At 46.1% G+C, this 23,578-nt stretch overlaps 1 protein-coding gene across 2 annotated transcripts in view; it reads right to left on the bottom strand.

Annotated features, from left to right (window-relative positions):
- Positions 1 to 23,578, bottom strand: part of MIPEP (mitochondrial intermediate peptidase) — a 119,567-nt gene that overhangs the window by 45,092 nt on the left and 50,897 nt on the right. For both annotated transcript variants that reach the window (XM_008060024.2, XM_008060023.2), the window contains 2 exons: positions 8,826 to 8,900; positions 5,981 to 6,100 (listed from right to left, as the gene is read on the bottom strand). In XM_008060024.2, coding sequence (XP_008058215.1) covers positions 5,981 to 6,100; positions 8,826 to 8,900 — 195 coding nt within the window. The remainder of the gene's footprint in view (positions 1 to 5,980; positions 6,101 to 8,825; positions 8,901 to 23,578) is intronic.

A 23,578-nucleotide genomic window follows, 5' to 3' on the forward strand; every position in this document is an offset into this window, starting at 1 on the left:
AGGATTTACTCAGAGAACAGTGTCACTCTGAGAATAGCTGTGTGGGAGGCACAGCCCTACCATCAGCATCCATGAATCCACACCGTCAGCTCAGAACACTAAAATGTGACTGTACCATTAACAGGACTGTAGGACCCGCAGAGTCAGCTGTCCATGTTTTGCACTTGAACATCACTCACAAGGACAGAACCAGAGGGTCACAGGCCAGACCCGCCCAGACAGAACCACATCCCAAGTGCCTCGCACATGTGAGGAAAGTCAAAGCACGCAATGAAACACAACGGAAATAAAAACAGAACATTTCCTACCCTCTAAATTAAAAACAGGAGAGCCACAATCACTTAGAAAAAAATAATCTGAGAAGAGATGGTCAGTAACATAAAAAACAAGCAAAATCCTCTGAATGGAAGAGAAGTGGGAGCAGGATCCCAGCCTGTGGGTGTGTGGTGTGCACCAGCCTGCCATTCACGAATGAGCAGAGACTTCCAGAGTTCTAGAACAAGCATACTGCAAGGTGGAACAGAAGGAGGTACAAATCAATCTCTGTGCCATGCAAAGTGCCCTGCCATGCACACAGATGCTCACAAGCTGCTGACACACGGAGGCTACAGGCTGGGGGAGACAGTGTTCTTAATTCCATGTGGAATCCTGATGGGGCTGTCCCGATCAATAGTTACAATAATGCAAGTGCTGTTTTCCAGCCTATGCCCTACATGGCGCTAGTGCCAAAGTCACCCACGAAGACTTCCAGGGCTAAGAGCCTGAGCACAGAGCTCTGGGGATTCAGACATTCACCAGCACATCGCAGAGGCCAAGATGTCCTCGGGGAGAAGCCAGCTGGATGCTGTGGAGGCCAGCGCTGCTCAGACATAGCTAAGGACACACCATTCCCAAGAGAATTATTAATGCACTTAAAGAAACATGAGTGCAGACACTTATCAAGCCACCATCTCCAAATCAGATCACATTATGTACATACAGTGTGTATCAACGCTATAAACGTTAGGAACACTGTTGAGGTGATTGTTTAAATTATATTCTCCTGTTCTCAGTGTTTCACTTGGAGTGAAGAAAAAGATTCACTTGAGAGAAACAATTTCTGGAGGATATTTATAGGGGACACAGCCACCCTTCTGGCCTGCATGGGGAGACTCCATGACATCACCGTCCCTCCACCACAGAGGTTACCCCCACTCTGCCTCCATGGCGCCTGCTTGTCAGCAGCCTACACAGCCAGTCCTCCCACTCATGACGTGCTTCCTGCACCATCCAAGTCCATTTCAGCCTTCCTTCCCCACAGTCGCTGTCCTAGTTTGAGTCGCCGTCAGCTTTGCCCGGAGGGCTTGACAAGCTCCCAGTGGGTCTCCCACATTCACTCTCCCCCAGACGCTGCAGCCCAAGTCATCTTTTAACACTAAGAAATATTGTCTAGATACCAAAAATATATTTCTACAAATAAGGTAGGAAAAAATGACAAAGACGTCCACCATGTATCCGCCAGTCAGTTTAAGAAACAAAATATATGGCCAGGCGCAGTGGCTCAAGCCTATAGTCCCACCACTTTGGGAGGCCGAGGCAGTAGGATTGCCTGAGCCCAGGGGTTCGAGACCAGCCTGGGCAACTTGGTGAGATTTCATCTCTACAATCAATCAAAAAATTAGCCAGGCATGGTGGCGTGTGCCTGTAGTTCCAGCTACTTGGAAGGCTGAGGTAGAAGGACTGCCTGAGCCCAGCAGGTTGAGGCTGCGGTGACCATGAGCTTGCCACTGCACTCCATCCTGGGCAACAGAGTAAGACTCCAACTGAAAAAAAAAAGAAAGAAACAAAATATTTTCTACTGGGTGTGGTGGCTCACACCTATAATCCCAGCACTTTGGGAGGCCAAGGTGAGAAAATTGCTTGAGGTCAGCCTAGGCAACAAAGTGATCACTCATAAATGGACCCTGAACATTTTCTATAATACTATAAGAAAGGGATTGGCAGTAGTGAGAAACTGCCAGGGGAGGGTGGGCGGTGGAGCACATAACATCAATAAGGGCACCTGATCTCATACCAGGCAAAGTGGGGATCAAAGGGAGGCCCAAACTTTACCCTACATCTTTAAAATTAATTAACTAATTAATTAAAAGACAAAGCGAGACCTCATCTCCACAAAAAATTAGCTGAGTGTGGTGGCACACACCTATATCTCAGCACTTTGGGAGGCCAAGGCAGGAGGACTGCTTGAGGCCAGAAGTTTGGGACCAGACTGGGCAACATAGTGAGACCTCGTCTTTCCAAAAAAAAAGCCCGGCATGGAGCCTGCAGTCCCAGCTACTGTGGAGGCTGGGGCAGGAGAATCACTTGAGCCCAGGAGGTCAAGGCTGCAGAGAGCCGTGATGGTGCCACTGCATTTCAGTCTGGACAACAGAGTGAGACCTCAACTTAAACGAATGAATAAATATTTCTAGACCTCTGTGGTCACATCCTTGCCCGGGAGGAAGGCCCCATCTGAGTTCTATGCGTAAAGTCCCGCACCTTTCTCTAGCTGTATACCTATGTATTCAGCTGTGACAGCAGACCGCTCAGTGCTGCGTGATGTTGAACTCTGTAGAATGGTGCTAGTTGGATGCTTCTGACACACTTTATTTTACTTGACTTTTGTGCATGTTAGTTCACTGTCCCCTCAATTTCCACTGCATGACAGAATTCCAGCTGGTGACTACACCACAAATCATTCACCTACTTCCCTGGTGATAATCACATGGTTCTTTCCAGAATCCTCCCTCCCTACCCCTGGGCCTTTCTTCTTTTTAATCATTTACAAACAGTGCTGTTATGAATTTTCCATTTTAACACCTGGTACAGAATAGCCTACTTGAGAGAGAAGGCACACCTTCTCTGGGTCATAGCAGAGGTTCACAGTCAACTCTCACAGATGACGCCAAACTGTTTTGCAAAGCAGCTGCACCCATGAGCATTCCAACATGCAGTGTGCGAGCACTCCTGTCTCCACACCCTTGCCATCACTTGGTATCGTCAATTGTTTTATTTTTTTGCCAAAATGGAGAGAGTTGCATGTCCTGAGAGCATCATAACATGGTTCTAAGCAGCATTCTCTAATCATTACTAAGGTTATTTCATACAGTTTATTGAGTGTCCATGTTTTCTATCCTGAGCACTTTAAAAAATATGTCCTTTCCCAAGGTGGGACATTTTGTACCATGTGTTCTTTACTACAATAAAAAAATAATTAAAAAATCCTTTTCCAGTTTTATGCGTGAAAAATATCTGCCTCTAGCCTGTAGCTTTCCTTTTCACTATTTTTTACATTTTAACATTAAATTTAATGACTTTATTTTAAAAATTTTAATATAGTTGAATTTGTCAGTCTTTTGTTTTATGTTTAATGCTCTTTGGAGATGGTCTTCGACTTATCTGAGATTTTTCAACTGTACAATGGTGTGAACGATAGGCATTCAGTAGGAGCCAGAGGTCAAGAACCCACACAACCATCTGGTCTCACTTTCAGTACCGTCTTCCACAAAGTATGTGAGCCATTTAGCATCTTACTATAAAATGGGCTTGCATTGGAAGATTCTGCCCGATGGGAGCTCATTTGAGGTAGGCCACTCGAAGGGGGCCTGGGATGCCATGAAGGTTGAGTATGTCTGGTGCACCGTCACCTGCGATGCGTCCACTGGGGTATGACCTCACTTGCTTGCTCGCTCCCGTTCCGTTGTCCTACCAGTCCACCCCACACCAGGGCTGTATTTTCTCCCGACAGCCATCACTGAATCTGGAGTAGGCAAGTCCGCCAGCTTGCCACTGTTCCCCAGCACTGCCGGGCTATTCCTGGGCCACTGCTCTTCATATAAAACCACACAGTCGGCTTGCTGGGATTGAACGCACCAACACACAGGATCACGTGACATTTAACATTTAGGCTAACTGGAGAACAACGGCCGTCTTTTTTATAGAGATCTTCCTACCCACAAACATAGTTCCTTTATTCATCGTTTAGGCTGTTGAAAATATCTCTTAATAAAGTTGGGTCACTTTCTGCAGAAGAAAATACACTTTTTAAAGACTTTTTAGTAGGTACTTTTAGACTTTGTGTTGCCATAATGGTATCTTTTAAATTATTTTCCAATTTGCTGCTCACAAATGGAATTAATTTTTGTTGACTGGCTATTCAGAAGACTTAGAGCTACTCTTAAGTTGTGCCTGTATATAATGAATCATCCACAAATCATGGCAGTTTTGTTTCTTCCTTCCAAAGCTTACATCTTTTGTTTTCCTTGTAGTACTACCCTGGTGAATGTCGCATTGAAAATTCCAATGAACACTTTGGCCCTATTCTTCATTTCTCTGGGGATGTTTGTTATAGGCTCAATGAATGAACTGACAAATGAGGAAATGCAGAAGGTGCTAAGTGGAAGAGGAGCTATCTGTGCAAACCTAAGCGACTCAGACATTTAAAGCAAGTTTTAAAATAATGTCTTTTTCTCTAAACATAGTTGTACTTCTTCTAAAGATCTCTTAGAACAATTTGCACAAATCACTGCGGCTATGGACCATGAGCTGGGGAGATGATCCCAGAGGAGGGATGAGCATATTTTCTCTAAAGGAACCAGGACAGGACAGTAGACTCAGTATCACCTTTTACAGATTGCAAAAAATGCACTACGGATTCTGAGTCAGAATCCAGCTGCCACTATTATGTCATCTTTGTGTATTTGATGATCACATAGAAGAAACCTGGATAGTAGGGAAGTCTGAGTTCTCTTTTAAGAAGAGGCATGGCTACATTGTTACAACACTATAGCTAGAGGCAGGGAGGGCCAGCAACTCCCTCCAGCCAAAACTGCAGCTTGGAAAGCATCCCAGGCCCTCCTAATGTTGGTCTTCCTAGGACTTTACTACTTACTGGTCATGTTATAACTACATGGAGCTTAACTCACATCCAAAAAGAATATTAGATGAACACAAACACACAGAAGCCCAAAAGCAGGCGAATCAAGCAATGAATGCCTTATAAGCTGGAAAGAGCTAGTCAAAACTAGGTCATTGTTATTATTTATTCCATGAATGGTTAGATTATTCTTATCACTACAAATTTCCACTAATACAGAGCATCAAAAGCTCAACTGTATACAGCACTAGAACAACAAATTATATGTAAGATCAAAAAGCAGGTAATTAGGGCCAGGTATGGTGACTCACACCTGTCATCCCAGCACTTTGGGAGGCAGAGGCGAGAGAATTGCCTGAGCCCAGGAGTTCAAGATCAGCCTGGGCAACATGGCGAGACCTTGCTTCTACAATAAATCAATAAATTAGCCAGGGGTGGTGGCGAGTGCCTGTGGTTCTAGCTACTTGGAAGGTGGAGGCAGAAGGATCATCTGAGTCCAGCAGGTCAAGGCTGTGGTGGCTGTGAGCATGCCACTGCACTTCAGCTGGGTGACAGTGAGACTCAGACTCAAACAAACAAACAAACAAAAAACAGATCATTAGAGCTGGATGTGGTAGCCCACGCTTATAATCCCAGTACCTTGGGAAGTTGAGGAGGGAGGATTGTTTGAACCCAGGTGTTTGAGACCAGCCTGGGCAACATCTCTACAAAAAAAAAAAAAAATTAGCCAGGCATGGTGGTGTGTGCCTATAGTCCTAGCTACTCAGGAGGCTGAGGTGGGAGGATCACCTGAGTTAGGAGGTCAAGGCTGAGGTAAGCTGTGAGCATGCCATTGCACTCCAGCCTGGCTGGCAGAGTGAGAACCCTACTCCAAAAAAAATAAAAATAAAAATAAGAAGAATGCATAAAGGGATGGTTGGAGACATCAGATGAGCCAAGCAACGTCCAGCATCTGGCCATGTGAAGCCTCAGCCTACAGGAAAGGACTTCAAGTCCTCCATGGGGAAGGTGGTCACAGGTGGTCACAGCCTACAGATACCCAGCAGAGCCATCCACGGCAAACAACACAGCTAAATGTGGACTCACAGTGTTCGGAACATATGGCAAGCCATAAAATTTCTCCTGAGTCTCCTTGAGAATGTCTGTGGTTGAACTCCTCAGGGGGTGCTTCCCGTGGTAGATTTGATCCAGTGTGGCGTAGAAGACCTGGAGGAGGGAAACGCCTGTTGAGTGCTGGAATCCATCCTTGCATCTGAGAGGCGGTGGCCCGGAGATGCTATCAGCGCCCCGGAGTGACAGTATAAATCACAGCTGAGACTTTCACCAAATAAACCTCGATGGCTCAAGGCGTCCTGCGGACCACACTTAAGACCACATTGAAGATGCAAAGGAGCGCGCTGCATCTTTTCCTGATAGGGACACTGAGGAACTCTGGACCACATCCATAAGGCACTCCTCATGGACAATGCAATGAGTTAAATCTGTGACTGCAAGCTGGAATTCTGCCAACATATATGTAGTTATAAATTTAAAAAGGGGGGGTGGACAGCTTTGTGAGCTCCTGTTTGATTCCTCCTAGAATCCCGACATGCCCTAAATGAGAGCAACGGAATGGTCAAGGTCCTCGGCTTGTGATGAAAGGCAGAAGAAAATCAAGCGGGCAGCTGAGGGTAGAGAAAAGAAAAGCAGCTCGGAACAGAATCCCAATGTGCTGCCAGAGGGCCCGGTGGCATTCCGGAAGCAGTGGCATTCCGAAGCAGTGGGAAATGGCGGCTGTGTGTGGGCCACCTCGGCTCCACGTGGTGGCGGGAGAAGGCACACTCATCTCTGGTGGGGGATACAGGCCATTGAGACAGAGAAGGAAGCGCTACTGCGTGTCTGTACATGAAACCTGTCGCTTACCAAGTGCTGGAAAGTAAATTTTGCATAGAAATCAAGTCAGGGGACAGCGCTTCTCATTACAACATCTGACTTGAATACTGTTTTTGAATATTGACTTGAATATTCGACAATATTGTTTGACACTGTTTGAAGTCCACCTGATGTAAGGAAGTAGCAAATGCTTTATTTAAAATTCTGATGTGCAATTATGCTTCTAATGTGTAGCTTTCTGATTCAGAAATGGGATTTCTGCAAGTCCAGCTGCTGACTTGAAAGTGAGAATTAGTCTGGATAAAAGAAAAAATTTAAATGGCCTCCAGCTTCTGGCTCCATCTGGATATGGAATTATGGTTCTAAATTATAAACTTAAGTTTAAACCTTCCCTAGAACAGTCCAGACTTTCCTAAATATAAATATTGCTTTCCTCTAACTGGTAATCTAAACATATAGCTAAATACAGCTCTTTCTGTTCCATATTCTATAATGAGTGACAATGCGGAAGATAATAAGAGAAGCCAGAATTACTCATCCATACTCAAACAAAGTAAATTATCAGGAACTGAAACTCTTAGATTCTAACCTCAGCTTGGGTGTTACTTTGTCCCATGTATAAACAAATCAGAATTCAAGATTTTCATGTATCTCCAATTAAGCCTTTTACAAATGCTATAAACCTAGAATGACTTTCTTGAACTATAAAACAAAGCAAAATAAATGACATGCGCCTTCACTGTGTGCATATCTGCTGACAGACTCAATAGTCCTAAAGCGATTGGGCCTCTCTGCCCAGCCAAGGAGCAGCACATTCCTGGGCCCAAGAACTACAGACCGCAGAAAAAGCAGCCTATTTTTAAGACAATGAATAGTTTTAAAAATTTACAATTTTATAAACACATTTATGCCCCTTAGAAAGCTGGAACAGTCCACGTCCTCTCTACCCTTTTCTCCACCGTGCAAGTGTACTGTGAGTGCCAACACAGGCCACAAGTCAGGCAGGATTCACATTCTCTCTCACTTTTGCTCTCACCCTCGTTCTCTCTCTCTCTCTTTTCTCCAGAGGCCACTCTCTTTGGAGAGTGGGAGGAGAAAAGGTTGGTTTTCCATCTTAAAGGGAAATTATTGAAATAACCATTCAATAAGAAAGCCACGATACAGACTCTGAAAAAGCAGGTCTTCTAAAGATGCTAGCAAATCAAGAGACTTTTGCCAAGTAATATTAATCTTTAAAAATAATCCAGAAGTCCTTTTTGAATTATATTGCTATCAGTAGACACCGAATGATATAAATCAAATATAAATTCATGATTTTGTCTACATAATGGATTTTCTTCAGTGAAAGATATATGTTAAGGTATAATAAAAAGAGAGCTCATTCATGACTTTCTAGGGACTGGACTTCACAAGAGTACAAATACAAAGCAATTAGCTCGTGCTTACAGGCTGAACTAGGCAACTGGATGGTTATAAAGAGAATATTGCCTACAATGGAAGGCAGGTGTGCAGGCTGTTTACTCTCCAGATCTGATGAAGATGAGAATTCCATAAACAACCCAAGTAATGATAGGCATCCAAACATCTGGCACCACGCAGACCTGGCATCCAGATGGGTCATAAAACTGTCCGAGTCTTCCTCTTGAAACCTGGGAGACTGGTTTTGAATATTCTCTAACACCAACAGCAATTACCATTTAAATGTTACATCTAAAAACACGAATTGGCTTAAAAGACACGGGATGAAGAAATGCATATACAACTGGGTTCCCACCCTAACCTGGCTGCGGAAGCGTGTAGTTTAGAAGAGGGCAAGGCACATTGGCTTCCCAAGCCCTGATTTCCCCAGCTTGGTGGGAAGCCATCTTATCTAACATCTGCTTCATGAGAGCCGTGTGAGGTGAGTGAGTCAGCTTTGGCCAGGTTCTCTGAACTCAGATGAAAGCTGCCTGAGAAGCATAATTACCATAATACCCAGGTGTCACTGGAGAGAATTTGAAGTCATGTGTGTGCCAGGAATCAGGACTCTGGAAGCCTCCAGACCAAAGTGCTCACGTACCTGAAGCTGCATGTCAGCTGCGGCGCAGACCTTCTTCGACTCACAGAGACGAGACACCATGGGCCTGGGCAGTGGCTGGACAGAACACAGAAATACACATGTGAGTCAACTGCTTACGAGTCATCACATGTGCGCAGGAAACTCAAAAATCACATCACATGGGAAGACGCATGGTGGAATTTCATTATTAGTTAAAAAAAGAATAACTTTTACATGTTTTGGTTAACAAGACAACATGGATGAAGACACCACTTAATTTCAAAAAAATGGTGGCTGTCCACTGAAAACCCAGGACGGTACAGAATTAAGACACGGGCACTGATCTTGAAACATGATTGCAAGCCTTTTCTGCTCCTCTGTTATGAGTGAGAGGCTGGTCAAGTACTCTCTTGACTTTAAAGTGCATTCAGTAACTGGCAACAGGACTAAAAGAGTAAAATGTCGATACATGATCAATCACGGTGCCAGCCAGCATGAAAGCGGAACTGATGTCTCAGCCAGTGGGCACGAGAATGAACCGCAGATGCTTTTATTTTCCTACCTGAAGGAACCACAGAGCGTGACTCTCAGTTTCATGTCCTGTACGATCTAAGGCTTCTCTGTGGGACTAATGAGGCCTAATCTTGTAACACAGACATCTGATAAGGAATAAACTAATAATGCGGTTAAAGAAGCATTTTGCTCAATGTCACTCTAACATCTTCATCATGACGCTGGCTGAAACAGCAACCGCTCCCTATAACTGCATTTACAGTCGATTTAAGCTGAAAGCCCCACCCCAGAGGAACGCACTATGTGGAGACCAGGGGCCGGCCACCGGCAGGGAGAAAGGGGGCTGTCGGCTGGGAGGGTCTTCGCCACCTGTGTGAGGTCCACTCTGGGCCTAGGACAGGGCCAGCCATGGCAGACATGGGGCGAGTTTGAAAAGGAATGAATGAACACAGGAACGGCTGGGAAGTGGTTTCCTAAGCAAAGGACCAGTCGTGTTTGATGACTGCACAGACAGGCTGCACCAGTGCCGTTCTCTTTCCATTTGGCTCCAGGAAAAGCAAACCGGGCAGGAGAGGCGATTTGAGAGAGAGAGGGTAAGGGCTGCAGGAAGTTGCACCGGTAAACCTGGTCCAGGTCAAAGGCCCAGGGCTTCCGGTCATCATGGGCACCCAGTTTGCATGAAAGAAAAACCTCCCCAAACAGGACTTTAAAAGTCAAGATCTAGTTACATCAAATCTGCCAAAGCTAGTGTCATGATGCTCGGGTTTCTTTTGGTCTTTATATTTTATCCCATGTTGACGGGATTCGCCCCACCCTTCGGAAACGTTTCACGCTTCTCCAAGTTTCAATAGTCTGATTTTCACAAAAAGTATTCGTGGCGGGAGGTCACGTTCTCACTCAGCTGACATGAAGACTGTAAGTGAGCTCTGCATGTGGACGAGGGACACACAGGGACCACAGCAGGGCCTGGCCTGTGTGCCAGCAGGCACTCTTCACCTAAGCACAGGTCCCAGCGCGGGGAAGGTGCGGGCATGAGGGACAAGGCAGACCTTGAAGGCTGCACAAGGAAGGCATGCCCAAGTGGGATCTGCCAAGGAGCAGATGTTCACCAGCCCAGAGGACGGGGGAGGGGAAAAGGGGTTTTTCAGGCAGGAGAAACAGCAGGTGAAGAGGGCTGCCAACAGAAGGCGGGGCCCCTAGAGCCAGGGAGAGAGGATCCATCCCAGAGAGACTGTCCACCCCTCAGCCTCCACCTTGAGGGGGCCACCGGGGAGCCTTAAGGAAATTCCACGGTCAGGCATGTGCTCCAGGAAGATTTCTGTGGCTGCAGTATAGACGTGGGAGAGGAGAGAGGCCAGGTGAGGCGGTACAGACAGTGACAGACAGGACTCCGTGGTCAGCAGCAAGGCTGGGCGGGAGGAGAGGCAGACAGGGGCAGCCCACCCTCCCCGGCTCAGGAGTGGCAGAGCAGTGCAGGGGTGGTGGGAGGTGGGAGGAGGGGATCTGTGTTTGCTTAAGGTTAGGAGATGCTTAAGTGGGTTCACGGGAAGCTCTGCAGCGGGACAAGAGGCAGCACAGCCATGAGAGATGGATTCCTGGAAAGGCAGGAGGGAGGCTGCGCAGGACAGGAGGCCACAAGGGACAGGAGGCCACGTGGGAGAGGAGGCCGTGCAGGACAGAAGGCCACGCGAGACGGGAGGCCTTGTGGGGCACGGGGCCGTGTGGGGCGTGAGGCAGTGCGGGAGGGAAGGCCTGGCTCGGTCAGAGCCTGCGGAGGATCAGCAGGTCCCTGGAGGGGCCTCCTGAGGTCGGCGGGGCAGAGGAAGCTGCGGGAGGGGCTGCCTGGCGGTGAAGGACACTGGACAGCCGAGGTGCGGCCCACTGACAGAAGGCTGGGTCAGGGGTGCCCTGGGGGCCTGGGCGCCTCCCTGCAGGCACAGACTAGAGAGAGGACCACAGGTGGACACAGGGCAGCCAGTGGCAAAGGCACCGGTGGGGATCTGCAAGGGGAGGGAGAAGCCGCCAGGGCCGGCTGAGCCAGCCTCTCTGGAGGCTCACATTGCTCCTAAGCGGACAGTTCCAGAAATGCCAGCACAGGGTCTCGGAGCCAGGCCAAGGCCCCTTTCTCATTTAAGGAACGGCCAGTGTCCTAAAGAGTCAGACCTACATGGGCAGGGCAGACATCACAGGACAAATGAACCGAGCAAGCTCTCTCCTCGCCAGAGAGAAAGAGACAGAGCTTGAAAGGACGACAACGGCCACAGTGGCTCATCAGAAGGGTGCCGTTGGGGCCAGTGTGGGGCACACCTGCTGTGGGACAGTTGGCTGTCTATGACTGGCCAAAGCCCGGCAATTCGCATGAGAGCAGGCTGCAGTCTGACACCCAGCTAGGCAATACCACATGCAGGGAAACCTTCCAGACACACAACATGAGGCAGCCTCGACTAACTGCATAGGAGGGAAGCCCAGTACATGCCTCATTCTAATTGCTATGGGCTGGGGTCTCCATCCTTATCCGAAATTCCATAATTCAGAGAGGCCTGAAGATTGAAAACACATCAGATGGCAAAACCCGACCTGAACAAATACCCAGGTTAGGCATGGTGGGTCATGTCTGTTATCCCAGCACTTTGGGAAGCAGAGGCGAAAGGACTGCCTGAGCCCAGGGGTCTAAGACCAGAGTGGGCAACTTGGCAAGAACTCATCTCAACAATAAATCAAAAAATTAGCTGGGTGTGGTGGTGCGCACCTGTGGTTCCAGTAACTTGGAAGGCTGAGGGGGCAGGATCACCTGAACAGCATGGTGTCTGCACGTCAACAATGATCAATACATGGTCTCCCATACACTGTCAATCACCCCGAGACAACTGACACTGAACAGAACATAAATACAGTGTGAATAGTTGTTACACTGTGTTGTGTTTGTATTTCCTATCATTATATTATTACTACTATTATCTTTTTCAAATATTTTTGATCCTCCGTTGGTTTCGGCTGCAGACATCGAGCCCAGGAAGCAGAGGATCCAATACGTGTCAGTTAACATGTTGGAAAAGACGTGCCACATGCTTTACAAGAGGAGCAGACAGGCAGGAAGGAATTCCAAAGACAGCAACTGTCTACAGGGGCTGCAAGGCAAGTGCCCTGACGATTTGTGATGCCTCTGTATTACTGCAGTGGTGGTATTTCAAATTCAGAGAGCCACTCTCGCTAGAAAATATTAGAAAACATTGTGGGTAGTTTTTTTACCACGGATAAATAGGAAAAAAGTAGAAATGCTGTTTCTACAATTGAAACGTAAGATGTCAATAATTAACTACAGTGAACTCGTGTGCTTATTCTAATAACTGAACTTGAATTTTTTTCACAATTACCACTGCTCTTTATTTGATGGAAAAGAAAAACTGCCTGTGTTCATTTCTGAAAACCCAAGATTGGGCTGTATATGACCACAACAATGAAAGTGCAGCCTGCCTCATAATAAATGCCACTGCGGCCTATCAACTAAAAAGAACTGCCTTGAGCCTTAGAGAAGTAGTTGGCTAACTGTCCCACCCCAGGGCTCGGCTATGACTGGGTAGCAGTTCCTATCTCTAGCATTTAGTTTAGTTACTCATCCGATGCCGACTGATGCTGCCGATGGTTCAGATTTCAGTTTCTGGAGCCTCGCCCAGACACCGTGAGATGCCACCAGCCACCACAGTATGAAAGGCCTTCCCGCCAATGTGCAGCAGGCCACCCTCTGTGCACCAAAGCCCATTTCTCTACTGGAGCTCTCGCCTGGGTTCTTTCATTCTTTCTTATATGCCAGAGTACAGTTATAGCCAGAAAGGAAAAGTGAAAGACTGACCTCCTTTGCATGTTAAGAAAGTAAAGTCTGGTTTCTTGCTGAGAATTACAGTCTCCTTTCCCTAAATATGAATTTTAAGAACAATAATGATTCAATTGCAGTAGGAAGCCCAAAGCAAGCAGAGACAGGCAGCATCTGAATCATCTGGGCACTTCTTGGAAATAAAAAATCCTGGAACCACCTTGCATTCCCTAGATCAGAGTCTGCATTTTAACAAGACCCCCTGGTGATTTCACACATATGAGAGTTGGAGATGCCCTGACTTAGAAGAGCAAGACCATCACAAAGATCTGAAGACAAACAGGAGCAAAACGGAATCTCTCTACCTTCACAAACACAAAACCTGTCCATGGAGGGTGGCTCCGTGCAGCATAGGGCTGCCGGGTCGGCATCTGGTGATTTCTCCATGTGACCTGGGAAGTCTCGTAGGATCTGTTTTCTCATTTGTAAAATAAGCATAAACACATCTTCCCAACAAAATCAGCCAGAAGATTCAGTCAGTCGCATGAGAAGCATGTGAACCAAATGGGAGAAGACCAGGTCCCTGCAACTGACAGTCCCAGTTCTCCAAATGCTGCCGCAGCTTGGGTAGCCACATGCAGGTGGGTAAGGCAGTCACAGGTTAGGACAGCTATCTTGGCGGCCCTTCCTTCCTGAAGGTGTGCTGGCTGAGACAGCAAATGCCCCTGTTGCCCTGTCAGCAGCTGGCGCACTGAGCGCCTCGTGGGCCCAGCACTCCCTCGTGGAGAGGGAGGGGTCCAGCAGTCGTTCATGGGATAAGCAGGACCACACACACAGACACAGATACATGGACATCACAGCAGCCTCCTATTATGCTAAGACAGCACAACATTTGGGAAAGATTTTGGAAATAATATCAAAAACACAAACGTATTAGCAAACTACAGCATTGCTTGAATTCTCTGAGTAGTTTACATGGGTTGACTTGTAAGCAGGTAACTTCATAAACTCACCCGACGCTTCCTATCATTTCACAGCTTCGCTAGTATAATTTAAATAATGGGATGTTAAAAGCTTGGCATCAGCCAGGCACAGGGGCTCATACTGTAATCCCAGCATTCTGGGAGGCCAAGGAGGGAGGACTGCTGGAGGTCAGGAGTTTGAGACCAGCCTCGGCAACATCACGACGCCTCTTCTCTACAATAAATAAAAAATCAGCCAGGCATGGTGGTGCATGCCTATAGTCCCAGCTACCGGGGAGACTGAGGTGGAAGAAGCCTGAATCCAGGAGGTCGAGGCTATGGTGAGCCGTGATCGAGCCACTGCATGCCTGCCTGGGTGACAGAATGACACATGACTCAAAGAAAAAAAAAAAGCTCGGCATCAATTTTTTACAGGACCAAGTCACTGTGAGAAAATGTCTTGTTTTATTGATGATCAATGAGAAATTTATCATGATAGAGCTGCAGACACATTCAAAGTTAGGACATTCTCTGGTCCAGTTCCTTGCCTGAGCAACCATCAACTCCTGAAGCAAAGACCTCCTCCGAGATGTACCCAGGGACTGTGGTGGAGCTCACCATAGGGACCTGTGGAGTCGTGCCTATCAAAGCAGGAGCACAGCCGCAGCTGAGGCCAGGTGCCGTCGTCCAGGCTGCGAGCGGGATGCTCTGGTCTCCCAACTCACCCTGCGTATCCCAAGCCATGTTGCAGCATGTGTCTACAACAGACAAACAACTGGACCGCAAGGCTCCATGAGCTGGTACTGACGGAATCAGTGATCCAGAGGCCCCTGATCCGTGTAATGGAAATGCTGCCCGGGCCAAAAAGGTGAGACCTCAGGCCTGAATCCATGGAAGTATTGTTCCTTTCACTACAGGATTCTTAAGAGGGTTTTCTAACAAACCAAATGGGATGAGTTGAGATGAAAGAACTTGAAAAATGCCTACCTGTTCTCACAGACCCACCAACAAAGAAACCCAGGCCAGGGGGCTCTGAGTCTTACAGAACTCAACGCTAATCTCAGTGATGGAGGATACAGGCCCAGCTCCCATTTTTTCTAGAAACATTCCAGTTTGGCCATGTTTCAGTTTGACCTACATAACTAACTTGAACTAAAGGTTTTAAGGCAGACATGGAGTATTATTAATTTTTAATTTCTAAATATGGAATGTTCACTCAAACAAAAAGAGGAGACAGGTCTCGACAAGCACGAGAACTGGTCTAGGGTTGCCCATGTGTGGAGTCAGGCTCAGATCCGTCTCCACTCCCTGCTCGATGCTCTTGTCTAGACATACCTGGAAGCACCAAGCTAAAAATAAGGAACGCCCCTGAGCAACGGCAGCTGCCCAGGCCCGGAGCTGCACCAGTGCTTGCTTCCACCCTGCTCACATCTCCCAAGAGAAATTGGCAGGAGATTTACCAGGCGCCTGCCGGTCTCCTTGGAAACAGAGCTGACGCCCTCTGGCCTGGGCTGCCTTCCACAAGCCAAGGCCACAAAGGGAATCTCTCTGCGATGTAGGACAGAGCAGCTCTCAAGTGAAAGCACCAGGATTTCACTGTCTAAACAGAATAATTATGATGGACGCAGAGCTATTATTTTCGGAGACATATTGTCAGAAGTTTAGGCCATCTCCTAACAGGAGGGAATTTTTAACTAGAAAAAAAGCTGGAAAAAGAAAATACAATATGATAACATGACTGGGCAACTCTGATAGGCCTTGGAGAAAGATCTGATGTGAAACCAACAGATCTGACAAGTCACGCCCTGTTGGGTAGGCGCTAGCCGAACACTTGATCCAAGTGTTGGGGTCTCAGCGTGGGCAGCTCCGGGCCTGCCACATCGGCTGCTGGACAGGATGAAGTAAGAGAAAACAGACTAAACAGTGAGGATCAGCTCCACATACTGCTTTAAACTATCTGTGAGAAAGCTCAGGGAACAGCTGCAATCCTCCACAGCGGCTGACCAACCAACTACACAAACCATGACAAGTTCTCTCAAAAGTGACAGGCTGCATATTGAGTGATAAGGAACATGGTTGGGGTTGAAAAATCACCAACAAGAAAAAGATTTTACCACAAGAAGCACATGAAGATGAAGAGGCTAACACAGAAGGGAATAGTCCATCAGCTGGATTATAATGACTCCATGCTTTTTTTTTTTTTTTTTTTTTGCATCTAATAAAATAGTCTCAAAACACAGAAAGCAAAAGCAGATAGAACTAGGGGGCATGGCATGTCCGTCATCCTAGAAGACTCACACCTCTCAGTTTCTGCTAGAGCCCAAAAGGACTTCTATAACAAAAACTTAAATGACATAATTAAAAGGCTGCCTTAACGAGCTATATGAAACCCTAGACTCAACAATCATAAAATATACCATCTACTCCAGCACAGATGGAACATTTCCAAAAAATGGATGACAACGCTAGGCCATAAAATATATAAGCTGCAAAACTCAACACAAGCTAGACCAACTAATTAGATCTCAATAACAGAAAGATAAATAACTACCCTGCAAGGATTTAACAATCTTAAACTGAGGTTGTAAACAAGTGCTTGGTCAAGGAGGAAATTGCAACAGGAATTAGCAACCTTAAAAACATTTTGTATTAAAATTATAGATGCAACTAAGGCATTTCATCACATACTTTAATGTCTATAGTACAAAAATGTACATGTATGCTAAATAAGAGCCTTAAGAAATGGCGGGGGTGAGGGCCAAAAACGGAGGAAGGCGAGAATAATGATAAAAGCAGTAGCTAATAATTCAAAACAAGCAAAGCAGAAAGAATAACCTAATTTGCATTCGTTTGGTGAAAATACAGTCAGTTTGGCCAGCAAGTGGTGGCTCATGCTTGTAATCCCAGCACTGTGGAAGGCTAAGGAGGGGGAATCGCTTGAGCCCAGAAGTTTGAGGCCAGCCTGAGCAACATAGCGTGACCATGAATCTACAAAATTTCATTCCGGCTACTTGGAAGGCTGAGGCGGAAGGATTGCCGGAGCCCAGCAAGTCGAGGCTGCAGTGGCCGGGAACGACCACTGCACTCCAGTCTGGGTGACAGAGTGAGACTCCAACTCATAAAAAAAAAAATTTATTTTAAACTAGCTCACCTGTAGTCCCAGCTACTCAGGGGGCTGAGACAGAAGGATCGCCTCAGCCCAGGAAGTTGAAAAGTTGAAGCTGCAGAGAGCTGTGATCATGCAACTGCACTCCAGCCTGGGAGAGAGACTGAGAACCTGACTCAAAAAAGAAAACAAAAGTAAAGGAAAGACAATCAGTACTCTGTGCCTATGGGTTCTACATCCATGGATTCAACCAGCTACAAGTAAAAAATATTTGGGGAGAAACTGCATGTATACTGAACGTGTAGAAACTTTTCTTCCTTGAAATTATTCCCTAAATAATACCACATAACAACTATTGATATCACATTTACATTGTATTAGGCTCCATAAGTCACCTAGAGATGATTTGAAGTGTATGGGAGGATGTATGTAGCTGACACACAAATACTGAAATTCAAAGTCACTTGATATCAGGGACCGGATCCATGAATGTCGGTATCCATGGGCAGGGGGATGACACACTGAGAAATGGTCACACTAATAAGGTGGTGGACAAGCTCCTGTCAAGGTTAATAGAGAAAACAATGAGAAAACAGTGTCAGGAGCAAGAAAGAACATAATTATAGGTTTAGCAGAAGTTGAAAGATAAAAGAATGCTACAAATAACTTTATACCAATAGACTTAAGAACTTTGGCTAAATGGATACATTTCTAGAAAACTACAACCTTGCCAAGCTAAGGAGAAAAAGCCCCAAGAGTCCCACAACGGTAAAGAATCAGTCAGCGGCCACTGCACTCCAGTATGGGCGACAGAGTGAGACTCCAACTCAGAAAAAAAAAAAAAAATCCCCCTTCGGGTCCCCTCCCACTGTGGAAGCTTTTCTGTCCTTTCAATAAATCCTGCTTTCAAAAAAAAAAAAAAAATCTTCCCACAGAGAAAATAACAGACCCTGAGTGGTGGTTTTATAGATGATTCTAAAAGGTGTGAAGGAACCGATAATTACAATGCTATAAACAAATGCTTATAAAGAACAGAGAGAGAGGAAATATTCTGTGAATCAGTGTATACTTAACATGAACACTAGCAAAGAGCAATTAGGCAAAGAATAACCATAAACCAACCCTTCTTTTATCAACCTACATGCAAAAATCAATATAAAAAATATCAGCAAACTGAAGCCAGCTCTGTATTAGAAAACCACAATTATTTAGGACCAAGGTCATATAATCCTGCAAGGTGAAGGAGGCCTCATGCTGACTGCTCACCTTTACTGCATCACCAGATCAAAGGAAGAGAACATCAGACACATCAAGAGATCGGGAGAAAAAAAGGATTAAACGCAGGACCCATTAAAGATCAAAAACCAAAACCCAGCAAACTGGAAGTAGGAGGGAATTGCCTTTCGTGACTTTCCCACCAGCCCCATCACGAATGTGTCTCTTCAGGTAACAGGCTGGACACATTTCCCTAAACACCAGGATCCAGGCAACCCCTTTGGGTCCCCTCCCACTGTGGGAGCTTTTCTGTCCTCTTAATAAATCCTCCTTTCTCAAACAAAACAAAACAAAACAAAAAACCAGGATCCAAGCCGGGCTCGGTGGTTCAGTCTGTAATCCCAGCACTTTGGGAAGCTGAGGTGAGTAGATTGCCTGGGCCCGCGGGTTCAAGACCAGCCCGGGCAACTTGGCGAGACCTCATCTCTACAATAAAATGAAATTTTAAAAATCTAGCCAGGCAAGGTAGCGTGTGCCTGTGGCTCCGGCTACTTGGAAGGCTGAGGCAGAAGGATCGCCGGAGCCCAGCAGGTCAACGCTGGGGTAGCAATGAGTATGCCATAGCACTCCAGCCTGGGTGATGGAGTGAGGCTCCAGTTCAAAAAAATAAAACAAAATAAAAATAAAAACCAGGACCCAGGCCAGCCTGCCCACACACAGCTTCTGTTCTACCCTGTCGGGAGGCTCCTGTGAAGGGAGTAGGACAAGGAAAGAGACCAAAGCATGAGGGCTGGAAGGAACAAGGAAAGCTGTTGTTATCTGCAGCAGAAGCTACCACCTGGTGACAACTACTTTTAATATTTTATAGACAAGTTCATCTGAGTAAGAAAGTTTTGCAAAGCAGCTGAAAATAAGATCAATACAAGACACAGGACACCTTGCATTTTTAAGCACCAGCAGTGAACTATCTGAAGATGTGCACAACTCACAGTACTGGCAAAGGCAGAGCACCTCGGCCCCACGAAAGAAGAGCAAAGTTCTTGGGAGGAAAGCTTTAAAATTTTTCAAAGACCTTTAAAGAGACCTAATAAATGGAGGCATACGCCATACTTGCGGGTTCCAAGACTCAGTACTCAGAGATTTCACTTCTCCCCAAATTATCTATAAATTTAATGTCATCCCCAACAAACTTGTACCTAAACTTTCCAAGAAAATAGATAACTTAATTCTAAAATATGTATGAAAGAACACCAGGTTCTAGACAATAAATTGCTGAAGAACAAATGGAGGTCAATACACCCTTCCAGACAGCAAGGCTTATTACTACGTATTAATTATTACTACAGTAGCTAAGACAGCATGGCATTGGCATCAGGACAGACAGCTTAAACAATCAAATGAAAAGAAATACATCAAACAGGCAATGGCAAGTGCACAGGGACTTGGTATACAGTGGGTCACCGCAGAAAGGATAAATTATTTAATAAATGGTTCTGGGACAAGTTGCTATCCACAGGGTGGAAAGTAAATTAGAATCCTACCTCATGCCAAGCATAAATTTAATTAAAAACCTAAAGATAAAGGAAAACATTAAAACTTTTAGAAGAAAATCCTTATAATGTCTAAGGAAATAAAAGCTTCCTAAAAAGATACCAATGGCATTAACCATAAATAAAAGATTGATAACTCCAGCAATACAACAATGAACAAATCAAGTTCATCAGAAGATACCAGAAAGAAAAGATGGCCATAAGCTGAGATAAGACATTTGCCTAGCAAAGGATTAGCATTTATTTCAGCTATCAAGAATTCCTAGAAACCAACAAGAACAAGACAAACAGCCAACCAGGAAGATAAGCAGAAGACAAACAGACATCTGACAGAAGAGAAAACAAAAATGAACAATAAGCCGGGCGTGGTGGCTCATGCCTGTAATCCCAGCGCTTTGGGAGGCTGAGGCATGAGGATCGCTTGAGGTCAAGAGTTCAAGACAAACCTGGGCAACACGGCAAGACTCTTCTCTCTACAAAATAAAAAGTTAGCCAAGTGTGGTGGCACCTGTAGTCCAAACTCTTGGGAGGCTAAGGCGGGAGGATCACTTGAGCCCAGGAGGCCAAGGCTGCAGTGAGTTAAAATCATGCCACTACACTCCAGCCTGGGCCGCAGAGCAAGATCCCATCTCTTTTTAAAAAACAACAATAAAAACATAAAGGAGATGTTCCACCTTAAAAGTAATCAGGGGACACAGCAAATTAAGGCATAACAGCATTTCATTTTATAACCACAAAACTGGCAACATTAAGACTTCAGAACTCAAACAGATCAGCAAGAAAAAAGCCAGCAATTCCATCAAAAAGTGGGCAGGCAGCTCTCAAAAGAAGATGTACAAATGGCCAGCGAACATATGAAAAGACGCTCAACAGCACTCATCTCATCGCCAGGGAAATGCAAATCAAGCCACAATGAGGTACCACCTCACACCAACAAAATGGCCATTATTTAAAATCAAAAAGCAGGCTGGGTGCGGTGGTTCAAGCCTGTAATCCAAGGACTTTGGGAGGCCAAATTGAAAGGATGGCCTGAGCCCACGGGTTTGAGAACAGCCTGGGCAACTTGGTGAGACATCATCTCTACAATAAATAAAAAATTAGCCAGGCATGGTAGTACACACCAGTAGTTCTGGCTACTTGGAAGGCTGAGGTGGAAGGTTTGCCTGAGCTCAGCAGGTCAACGCTGGGGTGGTTGTGAGCATGGCACTGCACTCCAGCTTGGGAAACACAGTGAGACTCCAACTCAAAAAAAACCCAAAAAATCAAAGAGCAACAGATGCCATCATGGATGTGGTTGAAAAGGGAACACTTACACACTGTTGGCAGGAGTGTAGATTATTGCAACTTCTACGGAAAGGGGTATGGAGATTTCTCAGAGAGCTAAAAGCAGACCTATCCCGCAATCCCACTACAAGGCATCTCCCCTATGGAACATGGGCCATCACAGAACAAAGACACTTGTTCCAGCATGTTTATCACGCACAAGTCACAATTACACAAATATGGAATCAACCCAAATGCCCATCACCCAATCAGTGGATTGTGAAAATGTGTTCTACATACTCCATGGAATATTATTCAGCCATCAGAGGAATGAAGTACTGTCTTCTGCAGCAATGTGGATGGAATTGGAGACCACCATCCTAAGTGAACTAACACAGGAACAGAAAGCCAAACACCTCATGTTCTCACAAGTGGGAGCTAGACTAAGGATCTGCAAAGGTAGAGGGATGATGAATGGACGCTGGAGACGCAGCGGGGGTGGGGCAAGAGGAGGAGGGACAGAAAATCACCTAGCAGGTACCATGTGCACAGGTGGGGGTGGTGGGTGAACTTAAAGCCTGGACTTCTTCACCTCTGTACAATGCAACTGTGTAACCAAAACTATTTGTACCTCCTGGTGCTATTGAAATTTAAAAAAAAAAAACCTTATTTTTATTTATTTATTTTTTTGAGTAGGAGTCTCACTCTGTCGCCCAGACTGGAGTGCAGCGGCCGCTCCCGGCCACCACAGCCTCGACCTGCTGGGCTCCGGCGATCCTTCCGCCTCAGCCTCCCAAGTAGCTGGAACTACAGGCATCCGCTACACGCCTGGCTAATTTTTTATTTATTGTAGACATGAGGTCTCGCCAAGTTGCCCAGGTTCAGGCACCTGAGCCTCCCAAGGCAGGGATTACAGGCTGAGCCACCGAGCCCGGCTAAAAAAAAAACTTTTGACAATTATCAAATGTCAACAAGGATGTGACACAATGAAACCATCACTGAGGACTACAAATCAGTACAAATGTTTTGAAAAACAATGGGTCTGATCTCACAGAGACATGCACACCTTGCAAACCCAGCAGGTCCAATCTTACACGAGTAGATGAAGGTATAAAATTGCCAGAAGGCAGCTGTGGTCTAGCACAAACCTGGAAGGACCCATGCACCCAAGACGGGAGGAAGGCCACATGAATGACAAACATTACCCCAAACTGAAATAAACGTCCTGCAGCTGTCTGCAGTATGGACGGATCCTAGGTAGAAAATTATTTTAAAAACGAGCCACTTTTTCATGTATCTGTTGGGTGTTCGTATGTCTTCTTCTAAGAAGTGTCTATTTATATCTTTTGCCCACTTTTTAATAGGGATGTTTGCCTTTTTTCCTTTTGGCACATTTGAGTTCCTTGCAGATCCTGGATGCTCACGGCGCTGCAGGTTGGGAAGGTCAGGACTGGGTGGTACATCTGGTGGCTTCTGGTGACGGTCTTGCACTGCAACCAAATGTGGCAGAGAAACGGAAGGGGACCCAGATGGGTGCACAAAGGGCAAAATAGAGGCCACCTCGCCGTGTCACAGCCTGCTCTCGTGGGAATGAAGTCCATTCCATCAGGACTAATCCAGCCTCCAAAGAGACATCAGGCCCCGAGGACCCAGTCGCCACTCAGCCACACCCCAGCTGGGGACCAAGCCTCAATGCTAGTGTTGTGGGGACAAGCCATGCTCTGCCCCAGCAGGGGTCACAGCCTGGCAGTGCGGCTGCAGGTGCTCGGCTCCTCCATGCTGGTGCAGGGGCAAGACTGCCTACTTTCTTTGAATCCAAGAGCCCATAACTGTAGAGAACAATGTGATTTAACAACAGATCTGGGGAGGGGCACACTGAGCCATCGCTATGGCTTGAAGCTTGTCCCCTCCGATGTACATATTAGCATTTAATCACCAGCATGGCAGTACTGAGAGGTGACTAGGTCATGAGGGCCCTGCCTTCATGAATGGATCAGTCCATCCATGGGTTAATGGAGTAATGGATGATCATGAGGCTGGTGGTTTTTTAAGATGAGGAAGAGAGGCCAGGTGCAGTGACTCATGCCAGTAATCCCAGCACTTTGGGAGGCCAAGGCAGGACGACTGCTTGAGGCCATGAGTTTGAGACCAGCCTGGGCAACATAGCAAGACCCTTGTCTCCACAAAAAAAAAAAAAAAAAAAATTAAAAATAAAAAATTTAGCCAGGTGTGGTTAATCCTAGCTACTTGGGAGGGTAAGGCAGAGGACTATTTGAGCCCAGGAGATCGAGGCTATGGTGAGCCATGATGGTGCCCCCCCCCTTCAGTCTGGAGAGTGAGATGCCAACTCAAAA

Source organism: Carlito syrichta, unplaced genomic scaffold, assembly GCF_000164805.1.
Source record: "Carlito syrichta isolate Samal-C Ts95f unplaced genomic scaffold, Tarsius_syrichta-2.0.1 Scaffold304477, whole genome shotgun sequence".
NCBI classification, from domain to species: Eukaryota; Metazoa; Chordata; class Mammalia; order Primates; family Tarsiidae; genus Carlito; species Carlito syrichta.